General features: G+C 43.9%; 1 protein-coding gene across 2 annotated transcripts; it reads right to left on the bottom strand.

Moving 5' to 3' along the window:
• Positions 1-935: 935 nt before the first annotated feature.
• LOC144504457 (creatine kinase M-type-like) lies at positions 936-23602 on the bottom strand. 2 transcript variants are annotated; one of them, XM_078229745.1, is made up of 9 exons: positions 23022-23602; positions 22159-22205; positions 16977-17175; positions 15405-15559; positions 8453-8585; positions 6103-6274; positions 4921-5041; positions 3691-3880; positions 936-1319 (listed from the first exon to the last, which is right to left on the bottom strand). In XM_078229745.1, exons 1-9 carry the CDS (start codon positions 23035-23037, stop codon positions 1141-1143), a joined length of 1212 nt encoding a protein of 403 aa, XP_078085871.1. In that variant the 5' UTR covers positions 23038-23602; the 3' UTR covers positions 936-1140. The 2 variants fall into 2 exon arrangements, with proteins under 2 accessions (XP_078085871.1, XP_078085872.1); XM_078229746.1 differs by lacking the exon at positions 3691-3880.
• Positions 23603-24965: the final 1363 nt, after the last annotated feature.

Here is a 24965-nt window from a genome sequence, read left to right as displayed (position 1 = left end):
TTTGCTGCATTTAATTGCCAAGGGATGGACGGACACACACACACACGAATAATGGTCACGTAGGCAAGGTTCGTAAGGTTACTCATAAGAACATAAGAAATAGGAGCAGGAGTAGGCCATCTAGCCCCTCGAGCCTGCCCCGCCATTCAATAAGATCATGGCTGATCTGAAGTGGATCAGTTCCACTTACCCGCCTGATCCCTATAACCCCTAATTTCCTTACCGATCAGGAATCCATCTATCCGTGATTTAAACATATTCAACGAGGTAGCCTCCACCACTTCAGTGGGCAGAGAATTCCAGAGATTCACCACCCTCTGAGAGAAGAAGTTCCTCCTCAACTCTGTCCTAAACTGACCCCCCTTTATTTTGAGGCTGTGCCCTCTAGTTCTAGTTTCCTTTCTAAGTGGAAAGAATCTCTCCAGCTCTACCCTATCCAGCCCCTTCATTATCCTATAGGTCTCTATAAGATCCCCCCTCAGCCTTCTAAATTCCAACGAATACAAATTCCAACGATACTCAAAAAGGAATTATTTCCTTCAAAAGTAAATTGGGGAAAGCATTCCTAAAGCTGGATGATTTGATTTGATTTATTATTGTCACATGTATTAACATACAGTGGAAAGTATTGTTTCTTGCGTATACAGACAAAACATACCGTTCATAGAGAAGGAAACGAGAGAGTGCAGAATGTAGTGTTACAGTCATAGCTGGGGTGGAGAGAAAGATCAACTTAATGCAAGGTAAGTCCATTCAAAAGCCTGACAGCAGCAGGGAAGAAGCTGTTCTTGAGTCGGTTGGTACGTGACCTCAGACTTTTGTATCTTGACGCTGGTCTTAGTATAGAAAAGTCATAAGTATTGAAGTCTAAAGATATATAATCAGTGTGTAGCACCATGTTGTCATTTGTAAATTAGTCATTTTGTACCAACAGATTATTTTTTATCCAGGTTTGTTTATTTGGTTCACAGATTACAGGCAAGTCACAGTGTAAAACAGCCTATTACAAAACATGTTTGTTACACGCCCTCAAAAATACTTGTAAGGATCCCTTCCTTTGTGAGTAAAGATAGTTTCCATCTCACTGTGTAACTTAATATTTACTGTTATGTGCTGTGTCAGTTATTCATGTATACCTATCTACTTCTGAGTAGGAAGAAGGTCATCAATAGGCCTTCCTTGTTCAATATATTTATCCATGTTGATCAGCAGTTTAATGCCATCAACAACCATCTGCAGCAGTTGAACTTCCGAGAAGCCAATTCTATCTGCGTTGGAAATATCCAAGACCTCACTTTCAGCAGAAGCATTCACTGAACCTGGAAGTAAAGTGAGGACATCAGTTAAATTAATAAGCATAACTACAGTTTCAATGAATATAACAGAAGAGAGCCTATAAAAGTGAACAGGAAGTCAAAACATTTTTTGGAAGCAATGGTGTAATAATGAGAGACATTGAGCCATAGTTTGCTCTAAAATAACGACCAGGTTCAATTATTTATGCACAATGTTACAAGTGAGCGCCAGATGTGCAGCAAAATGCTGAAATCCAGAAGTTGCTGTCCAAGATGTGCCGTTCTGCCATTCACCTCATGAAAATGGCATTTGTGTCTCCCTCAACATTGAAGGACATTAGTTGCTGTATTTGTGCGGTAGATATCATAGAATCCCTACAGTGCAGAAGGAGGCCATTCAGCCCATCGAGTCTGCACCGACCACAATCCCACCCAGGCCCTACCCCCACATATTTTACCAGCTAATCCCTCTAACCTACGCATCCCAGGACTCTTAAGGGGCAATTTTTTTAACCTGGCCAATCAACCTAACTCGCACATCTTTGGACTGTGGGAGGAAACCGGAGCACCCGGAGGAAACCCACGCAGACAATGTGCAAACTCCACACAGACAGTGACCCGAGCCAGGAATCGAACCCGGGACCCTGGAGCTGTGAAGCAGCAGTGCTAACCACTGTGCTACCGTGCCGCAAGTATGAACTACTTGCCACAGAGTAAAATCTTATCTCTGTTTATGTGCCCTTTTAACCATGATATATGTTAATTACTGCCAGCCAATCTCTTCGGCACTGAAAATTAACCACAATAAGTATGGTGCCTCATTATTCCAGGTTTTTATTGTTGGAGCTTTTAAAATTTCTTTTTTACTTTTTCATTTTTTTCTCTCAATCTTTCTGTCCCTCTCCATGCTTTTCTTTCTGTATTGATTTAGCATTGAGTTCACCCATTCTAATTTACACTTCCTTCCCAGTCCTTCTGTCGATAATTTCACAAACCTTGGATTGGATTTGTTAAGGAAATATGCAATTGTTTGCCCTTTTCCAGATTCCTCATTTCCCACATGACGCCATTATCAACTTATGGCATAAAATATCTTTGGGATTAAACATTTGATGCTCCACTACAGCAACTTATGGCCCCATTATCATCTAATCGGTTGTGTTGCAAGAATTAAAACTATTACTAAATAAACTTTATTTTTCATTGAATTGAAAGATATAAATACAAGCATTTCTGTCACACCCACTTGCCATGATGCCGTGTACAGTTCTACCACAGGAACCTATGGATTTTGTGTTTCTAGGACTTTAGCAGACCTAAACACTGTTGCAAAATGAAAGATAAATGTGGAGAATGCAGAATGAAAAAAAAATAGTTTCTCCTCTAATCTGCAGTGCATATTAGTGCTTATTTCAGGACTTTAAAAATATTACATGTTGCTCACAATTGCTGCCCAAGTTTACAACGAAAGGATTTGGGTGGGGAACAGAACTAGAATATTCAATGTTGATATTAAACCAAGAGCATAACAGAAGAATGCAAGGTGGGTTTGTGAGCTGGAAATAGAGAATTCAGAGTAACTTGTCCGTGGTGGGAGTGGAGCTAGAGCGATTATGGTCAGAATCTGGAAAACAAATTTAGCAGTTTAATATTGACAGTTGGAATGATGCATTGCAGGAATGGTTCTTTTGAAGAGTTGGTGCAGATTCAATGGGCCAAATGGCCTCCTTCTGCACTATAGGGACTCCATGATATTCTGGTAATAGAAGTTCAGAGATAGGAATTGGCCGTGAGATGATTGAAACACTAGCATCAAACGTTTACTTGGAGGTGTGTGGGAAACATACTTCCAGGATGTCATTTTTAACTTTAATTAGCACCCAAACGATGACCAGAATGTGGAGGAAAAATTAATCTCCTAAAATGAATTTTCAAGTAAGGACATCAAAATAAAACTATCTGTGAGAAATCGATGATTACAGAAGGTAAAAGCATTCCAGTCAAATTATGTGACATATGCTAAAACTGCTATACTGGAAATAGAATATTTTTTGCTTTCAAAATAAAACATACATCACAGCTTTGTATAAGTATATGGTTTAGCACAATGTACAAATGGATGTGTTAGGGTAGTGAGCAAACAAAAAGGTACATAGACAATACATCAGCCTGACAAGTGGAAGTACCATCAGGAAATGCATTTCTCTTGAACAATAAGAAAGTTAGAGGTTAGTACATTGCAATGAGGTAGCATGAACTTAAAACATGAGATGTATATGTGTTAAATGTTATTTTATGTTTGCTTATTGTATTCAGAATTTGGTGCCACACACAATTTATCTTTTTATTCATATTGTTAAATAAATTTTATATAAAAGTGTTTTAAATACAGTACCAGTAACGTTTTTTTCGAGACGTAACCTCTGCAAGATCTCACCAAACTTCTTATGTTTACTGATGTGCTTCAGCCTAATGTGGACACTTGCCCGCAAACCAGTGCCAAGATCCGAAGGGCAGGTTGACACATAACCTAGATTGTCCTTCCAGATGAAGGGGTGCTTTTTCTGGAGATATATTTCTTCAAGCTAAATCAACAACCAGAGTTAGTTCTCCATCTTCTAAAGATGTGTAACTCAATACTAGTCCTCAACAAATAGCAAAAAAAAGTTCTCTTGTGACAAGTTACCCCTTCAAATACCAGGTTGATTTCTAAATCTACTTAATTAATGGCTATCTAGATTTTTTTTTAACTCTTTCGCTGGGCATGAGCCTTGCTGGCTAAGCGTAATTTTTATTGCCTGTCTCTAATAGCCCTTGAGGAGGAGGAGGTGGTGGCGGGCCACCCAGTTGAACTGCTGCAGTCTATGTGATGAAAGTACACCCACAGTGCTGTTAGGCAGGGAGTTCCATTATTTTGACCCAGTGACAGTGAAGGAGTGGTGATAGTTCCATGTCAGGATAATGTGTGACTTGGAGGAGAACTTGCACGTGGTGGTGTTCCCATGCATCCCATGATATTCAACATCATAAACGCGCTTTCTTGTACATGTCTCATTTTTGAGGGGATGTTGCCATTTAACATATTTGCTGCCTATTCATCTTTTCCCAGAATCGACCATTATCACACATATACAAGCTACTCAAAAGAAATGTGCTGCCTAGCAAAGACTCGCCCTCCCATTCTACTGCAAAATGCCAAATCACTGTAGTTGAGAATGAGCAGAAAGGAATAAATTTCGGCTGCATTGTACCTCCCCTCATTTTCATGCTTAATTTCCATTTTACCTTCTTCCAGGTCTCATGCACTGATCCAAAAGGAGTGAACTAAAGTTTCTAACAAACATCTAGCTAATTCTTTGGAATTGCTAAAGAGCACACTGATGTACGTTTTCCTCTAATTTTATTAACACTCCATAGGGTAAACTTTCTGCAGGCATTTCTGCCAGATGGGGAAAAAACAGAATGGAAACATCTGTGGTGAATTTCCTGTATCTTATTGTTGGCAATTAATGCACTTTCAGTTTCATTTCAGTTTTCCAGCATCTGCAGGACTTTGCACCTATTTTACATATACTTTTAAAAAAGATCAATTGAACGTGGTGAGGATATACAAGCCATTACATACCTTTTTAAGAATTGAACAAAAATGTATAAAAGCTTGCTTCATATTTCCCCCTTGTTGCAAAGAAGTAATGCGTAGATGGTCTTCTTTATTGACCCAGATAATATTCTTCATTTCATTGTGCCTGCAGAACATAAATTTATAATTTTGCATGTGGTGCCAAGTTTATTTGAACTGCACAAGGATGAAAAGAACCTAACTCAAATGAGTTTCTATCTGAAAAGGGTGGTGGTGAATCAGGTGCACTGTCCACTGCCTTCACACCTCCCCCTGGTTTAGCCCAGGGCAGGAAGACTCGAGCAGCCTTCCTTTGAGATGCTAATTGAGGCCTTTCATTATAAACTATAAACTGAAGGTCAGCCTCAAGAAAAACCTGATCAGTAGGCCTGAGGCCTGGTAGGGGTGTCCCTCCTTGCCAGGCACTTTGTGCCTAATTGAGGCACCCATCAATGGAAATAGAGAGACCCAGAGTGAGATCCCTGTCTGCATTTTAAATGGAGTCCCCCCACACCCCTTCTACCCTTCACTGGGACCTCCCTATCTGACACCAGCCAATCCACTCACCCTTTTCCTTGGGTTCCATCATTAATCCCATGTGTAGGCTGCATTGCACTGCAGTATTTCTGATTGGCCAGTAGCTGTCAGATGGGACATCTGCCCAGCAGCAGGATGTCCAAGACGGGTGGAATCCCCTCTCAGAAGCCAGGAAGCCCAACAACCAAATGGGTAAATGCCTTATTGCAACTTAATAGGCCTCCTGAAAATAGCCCTGGTGGGGTTGCCGCCAGATTGTAAATTGCACAAACTGCCTTTAATGGATGTTTTACTCAATTTAAAAACGTGTAAATTACTATTTCTCTGCTTAGTACCCATAGTCAAGGCCAGCCGAGGCCTTCCCATCCTGATTACAGATGAGACCAGTCTGAGGCCTGACCTCCCTTTGATTCCTTTCTTCATCCTCTCCACTATACTTGTCTCTCCAGACCACAGGTATTTTGTAGTCAGTTACTCACCAGTCTCTTACTTTGAATTGGCGGAGAAGCAGGATGGCATTAGTCCACTTGGTATATGATTTCAAATCAGAAAGTCAGTAACATGGTGAAGCTGAGCCCAGGATGTGTAGGTTGCAATGTACTGTTACATTGAACTTGACAAACATTTTAAGTTTAAAGGAAAAATGCTCACCACACTCCCCGAGCATCTGGCCAATCTCTAGCCATACCAGATGAAAGCATCAATGGAGAAATAAGGTTATCAGTAAGAATTCCGGCAGCGGTCAGTCCCTTAAGTTCCTCCTCACTCAAGTTCTTCAGCGAGTGATAAGTTCCCTTAAATTCACCATCTAATGAATTGAGGGCTGTGGGTGATAATTTGTTAGCAGACTGTAATTGGAAACAGGTATGGTGAAGACAGATAATACTGGAGAGGGAGCTCATGATTTTATGTGCTTTTTACTTCAAATAAATTGTTAAACAAAATGTTTTAATTACCTATCCAACACAAAAAGCAACATTGACAGAGTGCTGCACTGTGCTCCGCCTGCCTCAGATGGACATCCCTGCTGCCTTGGCCAATATTCATCCCTCAACATTACAAAAATGATTATCTGGTCATTATTCCATTTCTGGTTGTGGGAGTTTGCTGTGTACAAATTGGCTCTTAAAGTATTTAATTGTCATAAAGACATCTGGTGGTTGTGAAAGGCACGGGGGCGAATTTTACCGTCCCACCTGCCACGGGAATCAGAGCGGGTGAGGGGCGGACCATGGAAAGGTCCATTGACCTCGGGCAGGATTTTCTGGTATCGGGGAGAGCGAGGCCGGCAACTCCCACCTACCATTTCAATGCCAGTCTTTCTCTCACTTAAAAAAAAATTGGTCAGCAGTCGGGGCAATTGAATCTATCTATTTCCTTTGGGAGGGGATATATTTATATTCAGTGGCACATGATAATTTTCACATTTTGAACAAAATATGTTGGCATAACTTAGCTGAACCTCATGCAACATCTCAACAATGCAAACAAAATGCACCGCGGTTTATTTTCCTCAGTCCCCTACACTGAATCCTTCCTCCCCACTCCATACACCAAAAGGTGTAAAGCAGACACCCACTGTAGCTGTCTTGCAGTCCAATATTCATTGATTATAACCTGAAAAATCAAACAGGCCATCACTGTTAGTTCATAAAGAATGAAAATTCCAGCATAACATAATGGCAGACTAATGAGATCTTTTCTGTAGTGCAATAGCTAATGAGTGCATTGTAACTTTTAACTGAAGATTGTCTTATTTAAAAGCTCCACACTTCCATTGACAGAGGTGCTCCTCTATTCCAATACTAGAGTGCGGGCATTTTCTTATTTTGAATGGGCGATGATCAAATTCTGCTCACATAGTCTGCTATTATCTAAAATTGTATGGTTGCATGGAATCACGGACAAATAGATGAACAAGTGGGAATAAATGCTTCATCAGCATCCAGACTATTCTCTGAATAGCAGCTGATAAAAATAGCACAAAGCCTTGTGTTATTTTCAGTTGCTACTGCTGATGGATCATCAATAGCTGCTTTCCCTTTCTATCGGGATGATATGTGAAACAGCTATAGGGAGGGATTTTCCGCTCCCATAACCCCGCCGTTGGATTGTCCATTCAAATCGGTGTGAGGATACGGCAACATGAAATATAACAGGTCAACCGTGACATGCACCTGGCGAGTAGAACTCGCTGGAGGTGTACAGGTGACTACAGCCCCAGAGGGGGAGAAGGTCAAGCCCATGGCAATACCTGCTAGCATCCCCATGGCATTGTCTGGGCACTAGTACCTGCCACTTCCCAGGCAGTGCCCACCCCAGGGGGCAACATTCAGGTGGAGCTGCCCCCAGGGGGCAGTACTCAGTGTTCTGTGAGACTGGGGGGAGGGGGGAGTTGCATGTGTGGGTATTCTATGGGGGTTTTCTGCGGGAAAGGGGCATTGGGACTTCCTAGGGGAAGTACCGGAAGGGAGTTCTTTGCAAGAAAGGAGTTGGAGGGATCAATCCTTTGAAAACCTAAGTTGCTAGCGGGGTTGGCTCAATCAGCGTGATGTCATGGGACCTGGCTACTTCTAGCAATTTTCTCCCTTAAAGGACATTAGTGAACCAGGTGGGTTTTTATGTCAATGCTTTCATGATTATCAGACTTTTTATTGAATTCAAATTCCACCATCTGCTGTGGTGGGATTTGAACCTCCATCCCTAGTTCTTCCTTTGGGTCTCTGGATTACTAGTCCAGTAACAATACCACTACGCCACTACTTTCCAGGGATGGGTGAAAACCTGATTGGAGGGATTCACACATGGCTCATTGAGGAGCGGAATTTTACAGTCCTGTCGTGGCGGGCGTAGGGCTATAAAATGCGGCGAGCTGTTCAGAAGTCCACTGACTTCAGCAGAACTGGAAAATACCACCGGCGGGAGGGGCTGTAAAATTCCATCATTGGAGTTTTATGTTCAATTTTATGTAATATCCAGCTTCTGCAGTTGAATAAATCACCTTCTATTGCAAGTTTTTCCAGTGCACGTCTTTCTCCACGACTGCAGTGTGGTGGGAAACAAAAATCATCGACATTGCGTCCTGTACTCACTTGACAGGTCAAGACATACTCTCCATCTAAATCAGCTCCACCCTGCAGGGGAATAGTAATAAATAAGTACAAATCCTTCATTAACTAACCATTCGATTGTTGATAATTAATAGATATCAGGGACATAGATATAAGGAATTGAATTTGTAGATTCAGTGGAGCTACTGTCATTGTACACTGGGATCCGAATTTTATGGTTAGGTAATACTATACATTTTACTTTGACCTGAAGCCTTTTGCTTGCATCAATGCAAGATTTGTGGCATGATTTGTGTGTGGCGTCATTTGGACAAGCAATGGGATCTCTCCAGGAAGAATGTGGGCACTTCTTCAGCTGTGCACTGACTGCAGTATAGCTGCAAAGAGTGAAGCAAAGTTAGAAACTGGACTTTCGGAACAGTTTTTAAATTTAATTTCTAACCTTTCAAATGTGAGCAGAGGCTGTTGACTTCACTAACGAGAGAACAGAACTTGGTGTTGGAAGTACAAATCAGGTCTGTTGGCCCAAGTCATTCAAAACATGTATTGCATCTCAAATTGTGCCTGTAGTGCACTCTGTACAGTGCACATCAGTAAAATGGAACTTCTATATTTCCATCAGAAATCATCAATAAAAAAAGTAAAAATAACAAATGGTCCAGACCTATAGCATAATTGATAACATATTCCCAAAATACAAGAGGAGGATGCTAAAGTTTGAAAAGGATTAATTATAAGAATGCTTGAATGGTTAAGGAATAGTTTCTGAAAATGTCACTAGAAAATTAAATATCCATTATAAATGCTAATTTTAAAAAATTGGAACAAAGATGAAGACTGATACCTTCAAAAGTAAAGGTAAAGTCCCAGATGACCATAGGCTGCTCTCTCCTTTGACAGAGAAAGCTGACTGGTGGTGATTTTAACCTGAGGATTACCACACCTCAACCAAGGGGTGAAGTTGAGAATGGAGGCCTTCATGAATAGCCTCAGCCAACACAGGAATTGAACCCATGCTGCTGGTATCATTCTGCATCACAAACCAGTAACTCACATTTGTATTGCACCTTTAGTGCAGAAAGATGTCACTTGACAGCTCAGGATCAGAAGTAGAAGGAGAATAAGACAAATTGACAGAGATACTGGTAAAGTGGTCCTTTAGAGGATGCTTTTGAAGGTGGGAAGAGTGTGACAAAGGGTTTGGGGAGGGAATTCTGGAATGTTGGAGCAAGATGGCTGAAGGTTTTGCCATTGATAATGGGATGGTGAAAGGAGAATATGTACAGTTGATCAGAGCTGGAAGAGCAGAGGGTGAGGGTAGGGGTGTGATTGGAGGAGGTTGTTAAGGAGGAATTTGTTAATGAAAGATTTAAAATAGATGCACAGTAGAGTAATGAAGCAGCCAGTCTCCTTTTGCCTTCCTTCATGGTTTTGTAACGCTTGAGGTCAGAAGAATTTGTTTCAACACAGCCGCTAAATATGTGGAGCAGATTTCCAGCAAATGCAGTTAAAACTGTGTTTACTAATTTATTCAAAAAACATAATAGCTATCTAATTTTGAATGGATTAAAGGCCATAGGGAAAAGTACAGTCTAAGATGATCAAACGCACTATGGGACGATGGTCTCTGTGCCGCACAAGGCTGACGGGACATTGAGAGGGGAGAGGGGGTATTGTGGTTGGTTATGGAGTGACAGAATGACAGATAGCACTTGATTTGTAGACAGTATTGGCTAAGTAAGAAGTCTCACAACCTCAGGTTAAAATCCAACAGGTTTATTTGGAATCACGAGCTTTCAGAACGCTGCTCCTTCATCAGGTGAGTCGCCTGATGAAGGAACAGCACTCCGAAAGCTTGTGCTTCCAAATAAACCTGTTGGACTCTAACCTGGGGTTGTGAGACTTCTTACTGTGCCCACCCCAGTCCAACCCTGGTATCTCCACCACAGTATTGGCTAAAGTTGAATCATGGCGATGTGAGCTGATACTTATTGTTGAGTTTTGCGATATTACTTTGCGAATTAAGTATTCAGGTGTAACTGTACCTAAAAGTTAAATGGCAAGTTAGAAACATTGATGAGGATCATTGTGCATTGTCTGTGGGACCTACTTGATGGGCTGTGTGGTGAACCATAGTTGGTTACCACTATGAGTGCTGAGCCATGGATGGTCAGCACTATGGGGTTTGTAGATATGTTAATGTAATTACTGTTGGTGTTAGGGTTGGGCTGTTCTACCTGTTGATATTGTTCTGTGGTACACTCCAGTTGGCTCCGCCTACCAGCGGCAGTATAAAGGTCACTGCACTGCCTGGAGACCCTTTAGTCTGGGATTGTATTGTATATAGTGTGCTCCATTCTTGTCAGTAATAAAAGCCTTTATTTCCCGGGTACAATCTAGCCTCCCGAGTGATTTAATCGCGCATCAATTTTATTACTGACAAAATTTTGAAAACCATGGAGCAAATGTTGAAACCCGATCGGCTTACACTAGATCCACGTGCGGCAGGAGCGTCAAACACTTTCGACCATTGGTTAAAGTGTTTTCAAGACCACATCGATGCCTCAACAGCCATTCAAAACGACGACGATAGACTGCGGGTCCTCCACGCAAGGGTAAGCGACACCGTATACTTAGCAATCCGCGATGCCCAAGACTACAAAGGGGCCATCGAACTACTTAAGAAGCGGTACAACAAACCGCCAAACGAGATCCATGCTTGACACCTTCTAGCCGCTCGGCGGCGGCAGCCCGGCGAAACGACGGAACAGTACCTGGGTGAACTCCAGCAGCTAGCCAGAGCCTGCAACTGCAAGTCAGTGTCGGTGGCCCAGTATACGAGCGACTTGATCCGCGATGCGTTCGTGGCGGGAATCGACTCGTCGTACATTCGCCTCCAGCTGTTACAGCAAGGTAACCTAGACCTCGCTAAGACAGTAGAACTGGCTGACGCTATGGAGGCGGCCTCCAGAAGCCTAGAAACGTACCCCACCGACCACGTGGGAACATCGTGGCAAGTACAGCCACCGACTCTGCTTTATTCAGCGGCTCCGAAAAACTGCACGATTGTGTTCCCAACCTCGGACCTGACGACGGCAGCAGCTCCAGGAGGCCCGCGGTGTTACTTCTGTGGATTGGTGAAACACCCACGGCAATGATGTCCAGCCAGAACGGTATTGTGCTCCGCGTGCGGAAAGAAAGGGCATAATGCCAAAGTCTGCAGGACCAAGCCACCCTCCAAACATAGCAGTGCGGCGTGTGATTCTCCTGAGCCTGTCTCCTTGTCTCCAGCTTCTTCGAGGTCTTCCACCGCGTGCGATTCCAGAGCGCCGCCATTCCTGACGACGGAGACGCAAGACATGTGCGACCTGCAGGGGCCACCACTTTTAGCGACACCGACCACGTGCGATCCATGGGCGCAGCCATTTTGGTCGGCACCGACCGCGGACGACCAGCAGGGGTCATCATCATCAACCATCTCAGCTGCCTGCAGCGGCACCCAAGATCCAACGGTGGCGTCAATCATCCTGGACCAGGCCAAGCCTCACAGACTCGACAAGTCCATGATGGACATAGAGGTAAACGGACGCCAAATTCATTGTTTGTTTGACAGCGGGAGCACAGAGAGTTTCATTCACCCTGACACCGTGAAACGGTGCGGTCTCCAAGTACGGACTGTCAGACAGACAATTTCGATGGCGTCGAGGTCCCGGTCTGTTACCGCGCTAGGGAGCTGCGTGGTCAACCTGACGGTGCGGGGCACAGTTTACGAGAACTTCAGGCTCCTTGTATTACCGCACCTATGCGCTCCGATGCTCCTGGGACTAGATTTTATGGTCCACCTGAGGAGTGTAACCCTGCAGAAGGATGGGCCGCTCCCTCCACTTTCAGTGGGAGCACAGCAGCCTCCAATTTGCCCAGCACGCTCCACGTGTAGCTTCTCGACACTCAGAATCACCCCACCATCCTTATTCGAGAATCTAGTCCCAGGCTGCAAGCCCATCGCAACCAAGAGCAGGCGTTACAGCGCTGAGGATCGGATCTTTATTCGATCTGAGGTTCAGCGGCTCCTCAGAGAAGGGATCATCCAACCTAGCTCTAGTCCATGGAGAGCGCAAGTAGTGGTGGTTAAAACTGGAAACAAACCCCGGATAGTCATAGACTATAGTCAGACCATTAATAGATACGCGCAGCTGGATGCGTATCCTCTCCCGCGCATATCTGACATGGTCAACCAGATTGCGCAGTACCGGGTGTTCTCCACCATTGACTTGAAGTCAGCTTACCACCAGCTCCCCATTCGCCCAGAGGACCGAAAATACACGGCCTTTGAGGCGGATGGTCGTCTTTTTCACTTTTTAAGGGTTCCCTTTGGCGTCACGAATGGGGTCTTGGTCTTCCAGCGTGCAATGGACCGAATGGTGGACCAAAACGGGCTGCGGGCTACCTTCCCGTATCTGGACAACGTCACCATCTGCGGCCATGACCAGCAGGACCACGATGCCAACCTCCTTAGATTTTTACGCACTGCGTCTCGCCTGAATCTGACCTACAACAGGGAGAAGTGCGTATTTCGCAAGCGCCGTTTAGCAATTCTCGGATACGTGGTGGAAAACGGGGTCCTCGGCCCTGATCCAGACCGTATGCGTCCCCTCCTGGAACTTCCCCTGCCCACTAGCATCAAAGCACTGAGATGCTTAGGCTTCTTCTCATACTATGCACAGTGGGTTCCTAATTATGCGGACAAAGCCCGTCCGCTCATCAAGTCTACCTCCTTTCCCCTCGCAACAGAGGCTCGCTTAGCCTTTGAAGGGATAAAAGCCGACATCGCGAAAGCCACGATGCACGCTGTTGATGAGTCCATCCCCTTTCAGGTGGAGAGTGATGCATCGGATTTCACCCTGGCCGCCACACTTAACCAGGCGGGCAGGCCCGTCGCCTTTTTCTCTCACACCCTCCAAGGCCCCGAAATTCGACACTCTGCGGTGGAAAAGGAGGCCCAGGCCATTGTGGAGGCCGTTCGGCATTGGCACCATTACTTGGCGGGAAAACGATTCACCCTGCTCACGGACCAGCGGTCCGTGGCGTTCATGTTCAACAACATGTTACGGGGTAAGATCAAAAATGATAAAATCTTGAGGTGGAGAATCGAATTCTCCACCTACAATTATGATATCATGTACCGTCCGGGGAAGCTCAATGAGCCCTCAGACGACCTGTCGCGTGGAACATGTGCAAGTGTGCAGGAGAATCGATTACAGGCCCTCCACAATGATCTCTGCCATCCGGGGGTCACTCGGCTCTTCCATTTCGTAAAGGCCCGGAATCTACCCTACTCAGTGGAGGATGTCAGGTCTATAACCCGAAGCTGCCAGGTATGTGCTGAATGCAAACCGCACTTCTATCGACCTGACAGGGCACACCTCATTAAAGCCACTCGCCCTTTTGAAAGACTGAGTGTGGACTTTAAGGGCCCCCTTCCTTCGACAGATCGGAACGTGTACTTCCTCATTGTGATTGACGAGTACTCACGATTCCCTTTTGTCATTCCCTGTTCTGATACCACCACTGCCACGGTTATCAAAGCATTACGGGATCTTTTCACCCTGTTCGGTTACCCCAGCTATATCCACAGTGATAGGGGCTCGTCATTCATGAGTGACGACTTGAGGCAATACCTGCTCTCAAAAGGGATTGCCTCAAGTAGAACTACGAGTTACAACCCTAGGGGTAACGGACAGGTTGAATGAGAAAATGCTACAGTCTGGAAGGCTGTCTTACTGGCGTTGAGGTCTAAAGGTCTTCCAGTCTCCCGTTGGCAAGAGGTACTCTCTGATGCGCTCCATTCTATCCGCTCACTCCTGTGTACGGCAACCAACGCTACTCCACATGAGAGGATGTTTTCCTTCCCTAGGAAGTCTTCCTCTGGGACCTCATTACCGTCTTGGTTGACGCACTCAGGACCTGTCCTCCTGCGGCGGCATGTTAGGACCCGCAAGTCCGACCCTTTGGTTGAACAGGTTCATCTCCTCCACGCCAACCCTCAATATGCCTATGTGGCATGTCCTGACGGGCGAGAGGACACGGTCTCTATTCGAGATCTGGCGCCAGCAGGGGACTTGGTCACCCCAGTCGCTCCCACACCCCTAGTTAGGGACCCCCCGACCCTTATCTCCCCTCCTGACACGGCGCGGGCAGTATCGGGACCACCAATTAATCCTCTTACTCCCGTGTACAGCTTGCCTGAGTCCAAGCGATTGTCACCACCTCGAGGCGTGCTCGAGTCCAGCAGATTGTCGCCACCTCGTGGTCCACCTGTCCGTGAGGAACTGGAGGAGTCACTGGACACCGCCTTGGAGAGAAGGTCACCACGGTCACCAGAACCGACGTTACCACCAGTGTTGAGGAGGTCACAGAGATGGTGCGGTCCTCCAATACGACTGAACTTGTGATTATATGAACAGTTGTTCTGGTTTTTTTTGCCCCACCGGCCTTTGTTTTTAAAGGAGGGGTGAATGTGGTGAACCATAGTTGGTTACCACTATGAGTGCTGAGCCATGGCTGGTCAGCACTATGGGGTTTGTAGATATGTTAATGTAATTACTGTTGGTGTTAGGGTTGGGCTGTTCTACCTGTTGATATTGTTCTGTGGTACACTCCAGTTGGCTCCGCCTACCAGGGGAAGTATAAAGGTCACTGCACTGCCTGGAGACCCTTTAGTCTGGGATTGTATTGTATATAGTGTGCTCCATTCTTGTCAGTAATAAAAGCCTTTATTTCCCGGGTACAATCTAGCCTCCCGAGTGATTTAATCGCGCATCAGGCTGAATGCCCCGTTCTTGTTCTATGTAGAAATTACATAATGAATTTTTTAAAAGCTACCTTTAGGTTTTCTGAATTTAAGTCATTCCTGTGCATTCTACTTTGTTGATAATCACGGTGATAAAGTTCAATAAGCGGATCAAAGAGCTCCATGAAGACAGTGTATGATTCTGCATCTCCAGCCACACAACCCACAGTTCTGGTACAAGAATGTTCTAAATGGAAAAGAAAGTAATTAATTGGTGTCAAATAAATTCTTTGTTCCATAACAAAGTTTTAAATAAGAAACATTGTTAAGGGCCTTTTGTCAGGAAATGGTGATAAAATGAAAATCAAGGAAATCCAGTGATTTGCAATGTGTTCTGCTGGGTATATGTTTTTATAAACTATGTGAAAATGGAAGCCGTGTAGGGACAGTTTGGCTAGTTTGATGAAACTAGTGCTTTTGATATGTTGATAAGTCTAGAAACCCTGTAAACAGACATTTACCTAAGGCAAGTTGGTAACAATGGAAAATAGAACATCAAGAGTTTGAGTAAAATATTAGTGGTTCAAAGGAAGAGATGCGATGTGAACAGGGATGGCATGGTGGCGCGGTGGTTAGCACTGCTGCCTCACAGCTCCAGGGACTTGGGTTCAATTCCTGGCTTGGGTCACTGTCTGTGTGGAGTTTGCACGTTGTCTGCGTGGGTTTCCTCTGGGTGCTCCGGTTTTCTCCCATAGTCTGAAAATGTGCAGGTTGGGTGAATTGGCCATGCTAGATTCTCCCTCAGTGTACCCGAACAGGCACCGGAGTGTGGCGACTAGGGGATTTTCACAGTAACTTCATTGCAGTGTTAATATAAGCCTACCTGTGACTAATAAATAAACTTAACTTTGTGGAGGTAATTAAGTCTGACTTCAGAGGAGATTAATGAGAGAGAGAGAAAATGGTATATTTTCAATTTCAACATGAGGGGAGGCAGTGGCATGATGGACAAATGATCCAGACGATCCAGGGTAATTCTCTGGAGATCTGGGTTCAAAATGCACCACGGCAGATGGTGAAATTGAATTCAATAAAAATTTGGAATTAAATGTCTAATCATGACCATGAAACCATTGTTGATTACTGTAAAAACCTGTCTGCCTTGTGCACCGCTAGGTCTGAGAAGAGAAACATCGGGTGGGATTTTCCGGTTGTCCTCGCCCCAAGGCCAGAAATTCCCACCCAAGATCGACAGACCTTGGCATGGTCGGCCCCTGCCCACTACGATTCCCGTGGCGGGCGGGACGGGAAAATTCCACCCAACATCTTTAAAGCTTTCTGTTATTTTGTGTTCTTTCTTCGATTTATAAATTCTGTTATTCCTCTCACGAGAAAACAAAAAGGTCAGTCAGCTCAGAGCTTGGTGATAGTGAGAAACTGAACATTTGCAAACAATGGACAAATCACCAGGAACGAGTCAGACTAGAGCAGCCAAACTGTAATAGCAGTGGTTAATGAAGTGCCTCACATTTAATACAGTACTTTAATGCAATATTCCTACAGATGTAACATTTACAAATGTTTTATTGAATGATGCTGTAAAATGTGACAATGTCAGTTTTATCCAATGAAATCTAAAGTGACTCTATTAAAATGTCACTTACCAGAATTCTCTACCCCTGGTTGGATGACATCATCCAGTGTGAAGCCACTTTGGGTTGCTCTGCCTCTCAGTCTCTTGTACATTTTAATTGTGAGTATCTCTGCCATATAGGTCTGATTTTTAGCCAAGTTTGGAAATTCTTCTTCAGCCGACAATTTTTTAAGCTTAATTGAAGTCGCAGGGTCACATGGAGTTAATTGCTAAAATTATAAACAATCGTATCAGCATCAATTTGATAGATTTAAATAACAATTCTTTTTAAGATGGAAGATGATGCTATAGAATAGGGAACATGAAGATGGAAACTCAGTCTGAGCACTCTCATATATTTCTGGTAAATAAACTGTAATTAGGCCTGAACTTCTCAAATAACTTAAACTGCACGATATCAACCAAAAATAAGTAGATGTGGAATGTAATATGACACAGAGTATCATACTTTCAGAAAATTAATTTATTGGATGAAAGTGTCGCTGGCGAGGCCAGCATTTACTGTCCAGCCTTATTTGCCCTTGAGAAGGTGGTGGTGAGCTGCCTTCATGAACTGCTGCAGTCCCTGCGGTGTAGGTACACTCACAGTCCTGTTAGGGAGGGAATTCCAGGATTTTACCAAGCAACAGTGAAGGAACAGCGACGTATTTCCAAGCCAGGATGGTGAGTGACTTGGAGGGGAACTTCCAGGTGGCGATGTTCCTATGTGTTTGCTGCCCTTGTCTTTCTGGTTAGTAGTGTTGTGGGTTTGGGAGGTGCTGCCTAAGGAACCTTGTTGAGTTCTTGCAGTGCAACTTGTACACGGCTGCTACTGTGGTGCAGGGATTGAATGTTTGTGGAGGAAGTAGCACATATTTAATGTTGTGTGGTTATGGCTAAGCCAAAAATAGATGCTTGATTGTCATGACGTTTCAACTTGTATTTTGTATTGGGTTATAACTGGCTTAAAACCCATAGTTACAGAAAATCTTTCATCAAATGAAAGCCATCAGCATAGAGAAATGCAAATTGGCTGCAGTAGGCTTAACAAAGTGCAGGAAGGCAAAGTGGGATGTCTGAACCACAGGAGTGGTTGCATTAGGTTGTAGCATACTTTGTGATTATATAAAATTGGCTAACAATTCATTGTTGATGAGGGACATGCAGCCTTCTACATGGATAGCTGTGAATCTATTCGAATTGTGAATGATGCAATTGTCTGCTACCTTTTGTTTCTGTATTTTTCCAAGGGGTTGACATTGTATTTCTGCACAAAGCCTTTTTCCCGGGGAGAACCAGTTTTAGCTTTTGATCAGTAATAGACAGGTTCTTTGTTTTATATTTATACCATCCCAGCAGACAACCTGGGGAGACTGAAGTTATAGCCAGTAAGCTCCTGTTTTAAAAGTTATATTTAGAAAAAAATGAGTGGTGTCTATTATGTTGTGCATCAGAGAATTGCAAAATGTACCAGTCTTTGTTTTATCCTGCGTACTGTCTGCTTATTTTGTTTTGATTTGGACTCTGGGGCCGGATTTTCATGAGGGAGATGTGTATCTGGAAGTTTCCCGACTCTATTTAGAAGGCCTCCGACTGCCATACTTTCATTCTGGGTGACGGGCGGATGGCAAGGTTAACAGGCTGGAATACAATGTGGGAAAGTGTGAGGTTATGCACTTTGAAAGGAGAAATGGAAGCATAGACTATTTTCTAAATGGGAAAATGCTTAGGAAATCAGAAACACAAAAGGACTTGGGAGTCATTGTTCAAGATTCTCTTAAGGTTAACGTGCAGGTTCAGTCCGCAGTTAGGAAGGCAAATGCAATGTTAGCATTCATGTCGAGTGGGCTAGAATACAAGAGCAGGGATGTACTTCTGAGGCTGTATAAGGCTCTGGTCAGACCCCATTTAGAGTACTGTGAGCAGTTTTGGGCCCCATATCTAAGGAAGGATGTGCTGGCCTTGGAAAGGATCCAGAGGAGGTTCACAAGAATGATCCCTGGAATGAAGAGCTTGTTGTATGAGGAACGGCTGAGGACTCTGGGTCTGTACTCATTGGAGTTTAGAAGGATAAGGGGGGGATCTTATTGAAACTTACAGGATACTGCGAGGCCTGGAAAGAGTGGACATGGAGAGGATGCTTCCACTAGTAGGAAAAACAAGAACCCGAGGGCACAAACTCAGGCTAAAGAGACGATCCTTTAAAATAGAGATGAGGAGGAATTTCTTCAGGCAGAGAGTGGTGAATCTGTGGAACTCTGCTGCAGAAGGCTGTGGAGGCCAGGTCATTGAGTGTCTTTAAGACAGAGATAGATAGGTTCTTGATTAATAAGGGGATCAGGGGTTATGGGGAAAAGGCAGGAGAATGGGGATGAGAAAAATATCAGCCATAATTGAATGGCGGAGCAGACTCGATGGGCTGAGTGGCCTAATTTTGATTCTATGTCTTATGGTCTTATGAATGTCTGCCTCAATTAACTTGGACATAACACAGTTGTAATGTTTAATGTCAGCTCCTTAAATTCTCACCCCTCACTTCCTCCTGACTCCCATCCACTCCAAATGCCCCCATATCCTCTCCATGCCCCATTATTTATCTTATGCCCCCTCCATGGCACCATAGACCCCATGCACCTTCCATGGCCGCCATGTATCATGCATACCTATTCTCCCAGTATCCACTATGTCTGGAATCAATGAGCCTTTGAGAGGTCGGGCAAGCCTTTGAAATGATTCATAAACGCACTTCAACAGAAGCTTTGAAAAGATCCTTTGAAAAAAAAAGCTCAGCTTGCAACCTCTTAAATGTGTCAAAAAACCACAGTCATCCATAGTACCAATCATAGAATAGTTACAGCACATGAGACTATTCAGCCCATTGGGTGGAATTTTATAAGATTTTTTCTAAGTGTCCAGCGAATGTGAAAATGGGAGAGTTCCTGATCCGTTTTTTGGGGTGAGTTTTCACTCCCAATCTTACGCACTTAGTCAGTGCTGCAGGCAGTGGGCTGGGCTTAATTCGCCAGCCAGCCTGCAGAGGGAGCTACTGTGCATGTGCAGATCTCTCATTTTGCACATGCCCAATAGCAACTGCAGGGTCTGACAGAGAGATACCTGTCAGGCCGTTACTGATGCAGGCAGCCTCAACCAGCTCCCCCCCCCGCATGGTGAATTTGACTCAAAAACCTCAATTAAACCTGCCTTACCACACTTTTTTAAAATTCATTCGTGGGGCATGGACATCGCTAACTGGCCAACATATATTGCCAATTCTTAGTCGCCCTTGTTCAGAGGGCAATTGAGAGTCAACCACATTGCTGTGGTTCTGGAGTCACATGTAGGCCAGACCAGGTAAGGACAGCAGATTTCCTTCCCTAAAGGAGATTAATGAACAATGCATTTTTGATCCTAACCACTCACTGCATGAAAAAGGTTTTCCTCATTTGACCATTGTTTCTTTGCCAATTACTTTAAATCTGTGTTCTCTTCTTCTCAATCCTCCTACCAAATGAAACAGTTCCTTTCTATCTATTCTGCCCAGATCCCTCATGATTTAGAATACTTCCATCAAATCTCCCTGAAACCTACTCTTCTCCAAGGAGGACAGTCCCAAACTCTCCAATCTTTCTACATACGTGAAGTTCCTCATCCCCAGCGCGATTCTTGTGAATATTTTCTGCAGCCTCTCTAATGCCTTCACATTCTTACATAACTGCATGCAAAAACTAGATGAAATCAAACCAGTGTTTTATTCAAGTTTAGGATTATTTATTTGCTCTTGTACTCTATGCCCCTATTGATAAAGCCCATTGCTTTATTAATCAATCTCTCAAGCTGTTGTGACACCTTTAATCACTTACATCCTTTAATCACTTACACCCAGATCCCTCTGCACCTGCACCCTCTTTATATTATACCATCTCCCTGCATTCTTCCTACCAAATGAGTCACTTCACACTTCTCTGCATTAAATTTCATCTGCCACTTTCCACTCATTCCACCAACCTGGCTACATCCTTTTGAAGTTCTATACTATCCTCTTTGTGGCTTCCAAGTTTTGTATCATCCGCAAATTTTAAAATTGTGCTCTACACATCAAGGTCTAGGTCGTTAATATATCAAGAAGAGCAGGGGTCCTAACACCATTCCCTGGGAAGTTCCACTATGAAACTTCCTCCAGTCTGGAAAACAACCACTCACCTCGAATCTTTGTTTCCTGTCGCTCAGCCAATTTTATATCCATATTGCTAATGTCCCATTCATTCCATGAGCTCTAACTTTGCTCACAGGTCTGTTGTGTAGCATTCTGTCAAACACCTTTTGGAAATCCATGTACACTACATCAATAGCATTACCCTCATCAACCCTCTCTGTTACCTCACAAAAAAAACCCGCTGGTTAGTTAAACATGATTTGCCCTTAACTAATCCATGCTGGCTTTCCTTAATTAACTTGCATTTGCCCAAGTGACTATTAAATTCATCCCAAATTATTGTTTCTAAAGGCTTCCCCACAACTGAGGTTAAATTGACTGTAGTTGCTGGGCTTATCTTTACATCCTATTTCAAACAAGGGTGTAGTATTTGTAATTCTCAGTCCTTTGGTACCTCCATTAAATCTAATGAAAATTGGAAAATTATGATCAATAAACATTGCTTGCTGAGTTTTGAGTAGATTCACCCAGTATTCATAATAAGGCCAACTGGCAACTGTATCAACAAAACAGGCTGAACAGATTACCTTATTATGAATACTTGGCTGAGCTGCAAGAATGAATAATGCATTAAGATCACATCAAGCAATGTTTATGCTTCTGCAGAGGGGAGAGAAAGTTTTGTTTGATTGGCATCTCTATCACCTTGTTTCTTTGAAGTTATTTTAACTGCTTGTGTGTTTCCTTACACAAGATCAAAAGGTGTGGAATGGAATGAGTCAAGTAAACCTTCCCTGAACTGCTTCTAATGCAATTATACATTTTTCTCAAATAAGGCGACCATACTATACATGGTAACTCCAGATGTGGTCTCACCAATGCCTTGTACAGCTGCAGTGAAACGTCCCTACATTTATATTCCATTCCCTAACAAAGCATGTTGGGGACAAATCAATGCACACATGCTGCAAACTCTGATGCGACTCCTCTTCCTTTCCACAACGTTCCTTGTCTACAATATAAATACAGAAGATTAACTTTGTTCATCCAGAATACAAACCTCCAAAATGTGCTTGTACTTCAGACTAAGGGGCATTTCCAGCGGGGCTGTTAGGAACAACAAAATCACAATTTGTAACTTTTGCAGAAATATTTTAAAAATCTACACTTTAACAATGCAAAATCATAAAGAAACGACAATAGCAACAAGGCTCAGGACAAAAAATTGGGAAGTGTCTGCGCTATTGTGGTTCAGTTGAAAAATCGATGGTCAATTATCATTGTATGATGCCATTATCAGGATAGGGGAAGGTGAATTGAATGGACTTTTTCTGTCCAATAATTCCTTTATCCCCATCAATATGCTTCTTCTTCCCTGCTTCCATCAGACCTTTGAATGGACCTACCTCATATTAAGTTGATCTTTCTCTACACCCTAGCGTAGACTATAACATTACATTCTGCAACCTCTCCTTTCCTTCTCTACAGTATGCTTTGTCTGTATAGTAAGAAGTCTCACAACACCAGGTTAAAGTCCCACAGGTTTATTTGGTATCACGAGCTTTCGGAGCGCTGCTCCTTCATCAGGTGAGTGATGAATTTCTCAGTTTGGGAAGCGCTCCAAAAGCTCATGATACCAAATAAACCTGTTGGACTTTAACCTGGTGTTATGAGACTTCTTACCGTGCCCACCTCAGTCCAACGCCGGCATCTCCACATCTTGTCTGTATAGCGTGCAAGAAACAGTACTTTTCACTGTATACTAATACAGGTGACAATAATAAATCAAATCCAATCAAGTCACCAGTGCCTATGGTCACTTTCACAGCATAAAACTCTTTTAACCGTTTTCTTTTCTGGGCTTTTCACCTGTTGACTTAGTTTGCTTTTCTAACGGTTGTATTTGAATAAAGTCATACTCACGTCTGAGTTTCCACATGGCTGCAGCGGCTGGGGGCACAGCGAGGCTTTGTAAATTACTCAGTGGAATAGTGTAACTGGTTAGGGTGGCCGGTCACTGTTTACATCTGAGTGTTGATTTCACTTCATGTGTGACCTTGATGGTGAAGCTGCCACAACGCGGCAGCTGGGATTCCTCTCTCTCTCTCTCTCTGCTCCTTTATCCAGCCGGGACAGCAGAGAACCAGGCTCTTTACTGCAGGGAAACTTCCCAAACTGGAAACTGCAGCGGCAGCCGGAGGGAGAGCTCACACCCACATGTCACTTCACTGCATGTTTTTGTTTTCAGGTGGGTGAGGAACTTGCTGCACCCACTGTGCTGTAGGAAGAAGGGCAGTTCCGCTCGTTAACAATCAATGTGATCAATGGACACTCTCCAGGTCTGCTGGAGTCGCTGGCCGACAACTGCCACCTCGATTAAACAGAGATCAAAAGATCCCAGATAGATTAGATAGTGGCTGAGATATATCCCCGCTCCAGATTCCCAGTTGTGATAGGAAGCTGCCTGCAGAATGACAACTGTTGCTCTTGGGGAAAGCATGTGTAATATTCAGGGCAGTCTCCTGCTGTCCATGAAGGGCGTGATCGAAATTTTTACGCTACCAAACAAGGCAGCAGTTACCTTCTAACTGGAAGCGTGGAGGGCAGGCTGTCTGCCAATACTGATAACTCCGGTGACAACCTGGAAGGTACCAGGTACAATGAGTGCTGCACTGACCTGGGCTGGAAGGGATAACAAAGTGTCAGCTGCTATGGTGCTGCCCTGCACTCCTTGTGATAGGAGGTGACACAAGTGAGATATTGCACTTTGGAAGGACAAACCAAAGTAGAACGTACAGGGTAAATGGTAGGACTCTGAAGAGTGCAGTTGAACAGAGGGATCGGGGAATACAGGTACAGAATTCCCTAAAAGTGACGTCACAGGTGGATAGGGTCGTAAAGAGTGCCTTTGGTACATTGGCCTTTATAAATCGGAGTATCGAGTATAAAAGTTGGAGTGTTATGGTAAGGTTATATAAGGCACTGGTGAGGCCGAATTTAGAGTATTGTGTACAGTTCTGGTCACCTAGTTACAGGAAGGATGTAAATAAGGTTGAAAGAGTGCAGAGAAGGTTCACAAGGATGTTGCCGGGACTTGAGAAGCTGAGTTACAGAGAGAGATTGAATAGATTGGGACTTTATCCCCTGGAGCGCAGAAGAATGAGGGGAGATTTGATAGAGGTGTATAAGATTTTGATGGGTATAGATAGAGTGAATGCAAGCAGTTTTTTTCCACTGAGGCTAGGGGAGAAAAAAAACAGAGGGCATGGGTTAAGGGTGAAAGGAGAAAAGTTTAAAGGGAATATTAGGGGGGGCTTCTTCACGCAGAGAGTGGTGGGAGTGCAGAATGAGCTGCCGGATAAAGTGGTAAATGCGGGGTCACTTTTAACATTTAAGAAAAACTTGGACGGGTTCATGGATGAGAGGGGTGTGGAGGGATATGGTCCAAGTGCAGGTCAGTGGGACTAGGCAAATAATGGTTCGGCACAGACAAGAAGGGCCAAAAGGCCTGTTTCTGAGCTGTAATTTTCTATGGTTCTATGGTTCTAAGTCTGTGAGTGTCCCAAGAGAAATGTCATCTCCTTTTACCCTAGACACTTGAGCGGGGCGATTTTGTGGTGTAGCACGCTCCCTCTGCGCTAAAGGTTCTGGGTTCGAGTCATAGAGGTTTACAGCTTGGAAACAGGCCCTTCAGCCCAACTTGTCTGTGCCGCCCAGTTTTTACCACTAAACTAGTCCCAATTGCCCGAGTTTGGCCCATATCCCTCTCTACCCATCTTACCCATGTAACTGTATAAATGCTTTTTGAAAGGCAAAATTGTACCCGCCTTTATTACTGCCTCTGGTAACTCGTTCCAGACACTCACC

Source organism: Mustelus asterias, chromosome 15 (assembly GCF_964213995.1).
Source record: "Mustelus asterias chromosome 15, sMusAst1.hap1.1, whole genome shotgun sequence".
NCBI classification, from domain to species: domain Eukaryota; kingdom Metazoa; phylum Chordata; class Chondrichthyes; order Carcharhiniformes; family Triakidae; genus Mustelus; species Mustelus asterias.
This window is presented reverse-complemented; position numbering and strand designations above follow the sequence as displayed.